The following is an 8,292-nucleotide window of genomic DNA, read 5'->3' as shown; positions in this document are numbered from 1 at the left end:
CATCATCATCACCATCATCATCACCATCATCACCATCAACACCATCACCACCATCACCATAATCACCATCACCACCATCACCATCATCATCACCATCATCACCATCATCATCATCACCATCATCATCACCATCATCACCATCAACACCATCACCACCATCACCATAATCACCATCACCACCATCACCATCATCATCACCATCATCACCATCATCATCATCACCATCATCATCACCATCATCACCATCAACACCATCACCACCATCACCATAATCACCATCACCACCATCACCATCATCATCACCATCATCACCATCATCATCATCACCATCATCATCACCATCATCACCATCAACACCATCACCACCATCACCATAATCACCATCACCACCATCACCATCATCATCACCATCATCACCATCATCATCATCACCATCATCATCACCATCATCACCATCAACACCATCACCACCATCACCATAATCACCATCACCACCATCACCATCATCATCACCATCATCACCATCATCATCATCACCATCATCATCACCATCATCACCATCAACACCATCACCACCATCACCATAATCACCATCACCACCATCACCATCATCATCACCATCATCACCATCATCATCATCACCATCATCACCATCATAATCACCATCACCACCATCATCATCACCACTATCACCACCATCACCATCATCACCACCATCACCATCATAATCACCATCATCACCATCATCACCATCATCATCATCACCATCACCATCATCATCATCATCACCATCATCACCATCATAATCACCATCACCACCATCATCACCATCATAATCACCATCACCACCATCATCATCACCACTATCACCACCATCACCATCATCACCACCATCACCATCATCACCATCATCACCATCATAATCACCATCATCAACATCATCACCATCATCATCATCACCATCACCATCATCATCATCATCACCATCACCATCACCACCATCATCACCATCACCATCACCACCATCATCACCATCACCATCGTCACCATCATCACCATCACCATCAACACCATCACCACCATCACCATCATTGTCATCACATCACCACTAGCACCATNATCATCACCATCATCATCATCACCATCATCACCATCATAATCACCATCACCACCATCATCACCATCATAATCACCATCACCACCATCATCATCACCACTATCACCACCATCACCATCATCACCACCATCACCATCATCACCATCATCACCATCATAATCACCATCATCAACATCATCACCATCATCATCATCACCATCACCATCATCATCATCATCACCATCACCATCATCATCATCACCATCACCATCATCATCATCATCACCATCACCATCACCACCATCACCATCATTGTCATCACATCACCACTAGCACCATCATCATCACCATCATCACCACCCTCATTAGCATCACTATGATCATCACCATCATAACCATGAGAGACCCCTGAGTTTAGCTTTGTACACCTTCTTACTGTCTTTCTGAAGTAGCTTTGTTGTTTGCATGATTTGTTTGTCCATTTAGCATTTTATGATCGTGTCAGTCATCTCTACACATCAATCCCAAATAGCTTTCACCTTTCACCTTGATAATTAAAAATTCTGGGTGTGACATTTATGGTCATGATTTATGAGTTGGTCGGTATGCTTCTAAAAAATCTCCAGCTAGGAGATTTTTGACAGAGATGCAGGAGAGCCTTTCAAACGTGAGAATGAAGGTGGGGAGAGTTTGGGGAGGGAAGCATCTATCACTGAAAACAGCCACAGTGGGTAGGTAAGGCAAACAGATTTCTGTTTTAGATTTGCAGTCTTAATGCTTCTCAGTAAGGACCATCTGCACAGGCTCACTGGCTCCCCACCCTACTTCTCCCCTCTTGCTCTCTGCCTTTGTTCCAGCTCCTTCAGAGTCCTTGGACATGTTCTCCCCTACCTGCTCTGGAATGCAGTCCAAGCTCCACCTCCGCAGGGAGCATCTCCTGATAGCTGTCTTTCTTCTAAGTCCTTTCCTGTGTTGTCTTTACTACACAATTGATCATCATCAATGCTAAGACTGAGTTTTACAAAGATCACTCTTTTCTGAGTGGGGAGAAAATTGTGGGTGTGGGAGTGGATTTACCAGGAGGGAGTAGAGAATCCTAGAGGAAGTATGACCAGTTAATTAGCTACTGCAATGGTCCGAGTGAAACACAATGCAGGCCTAACTGAGGATGGGACACAGGATTGGAGGTCAGAGGCTTGAGGAGATGTGTCATGCTCAGGGTTTCTAGTGTGACTTAGTGAATAGCATCAGCTTTAATCAAAACAAGAACACTTTGATTTATTCCGTAGTTTCTCATAGCACTTGGAAACATGAGAAGTATGCAGCTGTGTTCAGCAACTGCTGGATCAGTACTCACTGATGAGTGACTGTTCCACATAGAAAGGGCAGACACATAGATCGCACGTCCTTGGTGCCAGGCTCTAAGCACCTTACATGTAATGACTAACTCATGTGATCTTCACCCCAGGAGGTGCACACCGCCACCACCCCTGTTTTACAGAGAAGGAAACTGAAGGATAGAAAGGTTAATTAACATGCCCAAAGCCACAGAGCCGTGAGGAGCAGGGCCAGGGCTCAAATTCATTCTGGCCCAGAGTTCTTGCTTTTACCTCCATGGTAGACAACTTTAAAGTTAAGGAATTATAATACTCTATATCAGCTGGAAAGAAAGGACTAAATACAGTTTTGATAGCATATTTTATTTTAATCTAAGAAAAATGATTAAATTCAAAGTTGAGAAATATAAAAGACTACCCATAACATTCAGGATCATACCTGTTTCACAAACAATGTTGACACATCCTCGAGCTGGTTCTGTGGATCCAAAGGCTCGGTTTTCATTTTTGCACAGTTTAAATAAGCAAGAAGCCTCCTAAAGTATCTTCATGCATGCCCACAGACATCGTTTTACATAACAAGTGTTGGGGGACTTGGGGCCATGAAAATTTTCCAACTAAAACTCTGAGCTGAGCCAGTATCTCCACTTCCTCACCCAGTTCCCAGGTGACCTCCAAACAGTGCCACAGAGCCCGGGGCAGGGCTGACCTACAGCAGCTGGTTCTGCTGCTCACTCATCGGGCGGGCTTTCTGTTCCTGACCCTCCTCTCACAGGGTCCGCTCAGGCCACTTCCCCTGAAGTGGTCTTGGTGTCTTCTTACACCCTAGAGCCATTCAGAACGCGGGAACCTCTGCCAAGACCGACGCCCAGGGCACGGCGGAGCCTGCCCATGCCTTCTTTAAGGAGACTGCTTATCATTTGTTCAGGTAATAATCTACCTTTCAGTGGGCTCTGGGGTGATCCGTGGTAGGAGGGGTAAGGGCCACGGGTAAGAGAAAAGCAGGCAGACAAGCGTGTTTAGAAGGCTTGCTCACGCATGGATTAGAATTGCTTTTCTCAACAATCTGGCCATTCTAGGCTCCCCCCACAGCAAGAACAACTCTCTCCCGATGTAATGGCATGATTAATCCCAGCCCAAGGTGTAACTTAAACAGAAGCTTGAGACAGAAAAGCAAAGATTGTTTGAACCAAACCATCACACCAAAGATAGCTTGAAAATATTCTTTCCTATCCGGCACTAGCTATAGTTATTGGATTGCTTTAGTGGTTGCATAACTCATTGTGGGAGCAAAATCTCCAGAAAGCAAAACAAAACTAAAACAAAATCCCAAGAAACAAACCAACCCATGCACGTTAACTGCAAGCCCGGGTCGGCAGTACATGACAACGTTGTATGGAAACATGAAGCTTCCAACAGGCTTCAACGACGCTGTGCACACATGGACTACAAGGTGCTGCACTGGTGAGGGGTAGGGCAGAGGACTGCAGCCAGCATGCCTCACATGAGGTTTCTACTGTCAACATGTGTAGGACAAAGAAATTAAGCTTAAATGCACTCAAAACACATCTTCACCAAGTACCGATTTCAAAGGTCAAAGGAGGACACATACATTGTATGTGATTAATTTTCTGCCAGCTTTTCATTTTCACAGATTAGAACAGTCTGTTTAAATATCTCATTTCTACAAAGTGAATTTACATGTAAAGTACAAAGTGCAAATACTATGTGTTTTCGTCTTTTTAGTTGCTCTTTGGTGAGGAGTGTCCCACGTGTCCAGGGACTGCCTCGGGGGTGGGAGAATTCAGCCCTGCTTTCTCAGCTGCAAGACAGAAAAAGACATCATGTTAGGAAGTCTGCACTGGTGAGGAGTGTCCCACGTGTCCAGGGACTGCCTCGGGGGTGGGAGAATTCAGCCCTGCTTCCTCAGCTGCAAGACAGAAAAAGACATCATGTTAGGAAGTCTGCAGCACCCTCTGTGAAGACCAAGGCTTGCCTTCTAGGAATTAAATAGGCCTATCTGGTAAAAACAAGGCAAAAAGCAATATTTTAAAATAGACATGAAAATAAAGAGTGCTGAGCTGATTATTTTAGTTGTAAGAATTAATCAAAAACAATGAAAGCATTCTGGATACCGGTAACTTCTAAACACTTTTCTCCCTCAAAATGATGAGAAATATCATGAAAAATTATCTCAGTTGAGAAAATCAGAATTTACTTAAAATATTGTAATTGAACTAAATACAATTTGAATGTTCTACAGAATCTCTGATCACCTTGGGTTCATCATACAAAAATAATTCCAGTAATATAATTTATGGTTCAAACTTGATAAAAGCATAGTTGATTTTTAAATTTTCCTTTGCATCTTTTCCATTCACTATTTTACCCAAGAAGAAATGCACCTTGAAAAGTTTGCTCACTGTACTGCCACGATTTCAGTAATATAATTTATGGTTCAAACTTGATAAAAGCATAGTTGATTTTTAAATTTTCCTTTGAATCTTTTCCATTCACTATTTTACCCAAGAAGAAATGCACCTTGAAAAGTTTGCTCACTGTACTGCCACGATTTAGCACGCCTGACTTTCAATTTAAAGTAATTTAAAATAAAAAGGAAGAGCAATATACAATCTCTTAGACTTATTTTTCCAAGTGTACCAATTTCTGCAAATATAAGTTGATCCACGCTTCTGTTTCATTCTTCCAAATAACTAAACTTGAAAGTTTAGAAGATTTCTGGATTGGCTTTTACTCCCTTTGATAAAGATCTAAGGAGATGGTGAGAGAAAAAGAATACGTCTCCTGTGCTACACTAATGAGAACTTCTGTTGTAAGTACTTATGGATAAGACAATCCATCGAAATATTTCACTGGCTACTGAAGATGGTCAGAGCTGTCAGAGGAGACAGGCTAACCTTTGACCCAATGTCAACTGCAGCTTGATTCCGATCATGATGGAAACTGGAGAGACCAAAAACTTAGCTCGCTCTGTGACTCAGTGCCAGCTTCATGCATCCTCCTGTCACCCTTCATTTAATATTTATTGTCTGTGGTTATTCATGTGGTGAAAGACTTTGGTGAGTGGCACTATTTTATTCTTCAAAGAAATATCTATGGCCTTCAATTATGGTGCCAATGTGCCAGCCACGTCCAGCTTGCCCGTGAGGACTTCATCCCAGGATCAGAGTTTGCAGTAATGCCATTGAGATAATGGCATGAAAGTCAGTATATCCATCCAGGCACTATAAAAAGTGCAAGAGAAACTGCTCTAATTTCTTTTTCTGGGGAAAAGCTGAAGACTGAGGCTTGTGTTTGGATTGAGTTTATTTAAGATTGCATGGTGCACACATGTGCCCGTAATTGCTGTTATCTAATGAGAACAACCCAGCGGAAGTCTTTGGAGCTCAGCTAGGGTAATTGCTTTCAGACCAGCTCCATTTTAAAGTGTAAGTGATTTGTGGTGGGATTTAAAAAGTAAAACCATAAACATTTGCTAAACAAAGTAAAATACATCACACCTCTTTGCTAATGAAATGGTTTTAAGTTACCTCCAAGGTGTGTGTTGGGGGTCTCCACTCAAAACCCACAACAAACACGGGCTTGCCTTCAGAAACTTCGATCTGCCATCCAACAGGTGCAGACAAAATAAATAACAAATTGACTAGTGGCAGTACGGAAAGAAGGATCTGCCCTGGCCTGGAGGGAGGGAGACATGAATCTACTTGTGCTTATCTTCTGGAACATATTCTCCACTTTTGCTAAGTTATGGCATGGGTTGCTGGACAGGGATACCACAATTGTATCTTTTCATTGCATATATAGACATACAGGTTCAGAAACACAAAAATGTGTTTATAAACACACACAGCAGGAAATTGAAAATCCCTTTTAGAACCAAACACTTATCTCATGAGGATCCCTAGATGAAAAGAGTGTCCACATGTATACCAGAGTGTCTCCTGCTCCTGCCACTCCTTAACAAAATGTAAGAAATAATTACAAATACCCAGACGACAGTTTTAAAAACAACCATTTCCACAAAACAAGGGGACTGAACATTTTTTTAAAAAATGAAATTTCAAATAATAAAAAATGTTAGGGCAAAATCTTCAACTACTGATTCAAATTAATGATTTTTAGATAGAATTTTGCAGGACTGTTTTAGCTCCCACAGGGGCTTATACATTACAGTCTGTTTTTACTGGATTGTTTTTTTTCTTGGAACTTAGTGTCCATTGCAAATCTACATAAACCTGAAATTTTATTTCCTATAATTAAACCAGCAAATTATGAAGGCAAAATATAGACATACCCACCTGTCTGTTAGAAGTGCTTTCAGCATTACCTCTAGGGGCTAGCAGGAGGGGGAAAAAAGATATAATTAAAAATTAAATACTCTTCATTTAGCAAAAGCTTCCATATAATTTCGGAAGGGATCCATATCACTTTAGGAGGTGTCAACAACTGGTAAGCTTGTTTACGTGAGAAAAAATATTTAGCCATTGAGCACAGATTATGAGTAATGGATAATAAAAGTTACTTAGGTATTTCTTAAGAATACAAATGGGCTGTAGTCAAACATTCGAAGAATGTTTCATTTTACCCCACATTCCAAAGGTAAGTCCACTAACCATGCAGAACTTTCATACAGGTGTTTCCCAAACCTTCCCCGGAGGAGAGTGGATTCCTTCCCCTGGGGTCCTGGGAATGAAGCCCTAAGCAATGCACCAACATGAGTTCTTTGAAGTCTTTTGGTTTTATATTAAAATCATGAAAAATTAACATGTTTGGCTCAAAATTTTCCCCAAACCTTCAAGTCCATTTGAACCTGGAGGGAGACGCGGTTTGCTGTGTGGCTCCCCTGCCCAGCGGGAGATGGAACAGCCCGCAGTCCTGCATCTCCATGGAAACCCCCTCCCTGAGGTCACTCGCGCCCTCCACGTTCCTCTCCCCACTCCCACCTGCCAGCCCCAGTCCCTCTCCCCTTCGTCTTCCTGGCAAGTCCCTGCCAGCTCCCTGACCTCGACAGTCACCATTCCAGCCCCTCTCTTTTCTGTTCCACCCGCTCACGGGTGGTCTCAGCTGGCCTTGTGGAAAAATAATATCGATCCCCTGATGACTCCCACATGCTCACGCGGCCAGACCCTCAGGTTTGGCACTCTTTTCTCAATCCAGACTCTTAGCTCCAACTTCAGTATCTTCACTTGGATTTTTAACAGGCAACTCGAAGGAAGCAGGGCCAGGCTGGACATTTTTTCTTCTCTCCGAAGCCCCTTCCTCCAGTCTTCCATTCCCAGGACATGGTGACCCATTCCTGAGCTGCTGTCTCCTCCCTTCTCTTTCACTCACCATCACATATGTCAGCAGGTCCTTGTGGCTTTACCTTCAAACTCTGCCCAGAGTCTGAACACTCCCTGGCACACTTTGGCTCCACCCTGGCCCAAACCGTCGGGCTTGCTCCCGTGGACACCTGCAGACCCCTCTGCACTTGCCCGGCTGCAGCCCTTTCCGTCTGGGGTCTACACGGGCCCGGCAAGCAGGGGTCAGAACATGTCCTTCCTATCACGCCTCCCGATGCCACACGCGCTGTGCCCACAGGCTGTGTCCAGGCCACATCGCCCGCTGGCTCCAGTGTGCCTGGTGGAGAGGCCTTCCCACCTCGTCCCTTCGTCTGAAGTCCCATCCTGTTCCCTCCCTCGCTCCTTGGCTGGCACCCGTCATACTATGGACTTTTCTTCATCGATGTCTTGCTTCTATACCAAAGTGTAAGCCCTAGAAGGACATGGATTTTGTCCGTTTTATTTAATGTTCTTCTCTCTAATGAAACAGAGGGAAGGCAGCTTTCTTCATCCCAGA

General features: G+C 43.5%; 1 protein-coding gene across 1 annotated transcript in view; it reads right to left on the bottom strand.

The window, feature by feature from the left end:
- Nucleotides 1–4,290: 4,290 nt before the first annotated feature.
- Nucleotides 4,291–8,292, bottom strand: part of LOC103606795 (SPARC-related modular calcium-binding protein 2-like) — a 14,655-nt gene continuing 10,653 nt past the window's right edge. The window contains exons 3-4 of the mRNA XM_008591340.1: nt 6,753–6,790; nt 4,291–4,363 (exon numbers count right to left, since the gene is read on the bottom strand). Coding sequence (XP_008589562.1) covers nt 4,346–4,363; nt 6,753–6,790 — 56 coding nt within the window. The 3' untranslated portion in view covers nt 4,291–4,345. The remainder of the gene's footprint in view (nt 4,364–6,752; nt 6,791–8,292) is intronic.

The sequence above is a fragment of the Galeopterus variegatus genome, unplaced genomic scaffold (assembly GCF_000696425.1).
Source record: "Galeopterus variegatus unplaced genomic scaffold, G_variegatus-3.0.2 Scaffold6847, whole genome shotgun sequence".
NCBI classification, from domain to species: domain Eukaryota; kingdom Metazoa; phylum Chordata; class Mammalia; order Dermoptera; family Cynocephalidae; genus Galeopterus; species Galeopterus variegatus.
This window is presented reverse-complemented; position numbering and strand designations above follow the sequence as displayed.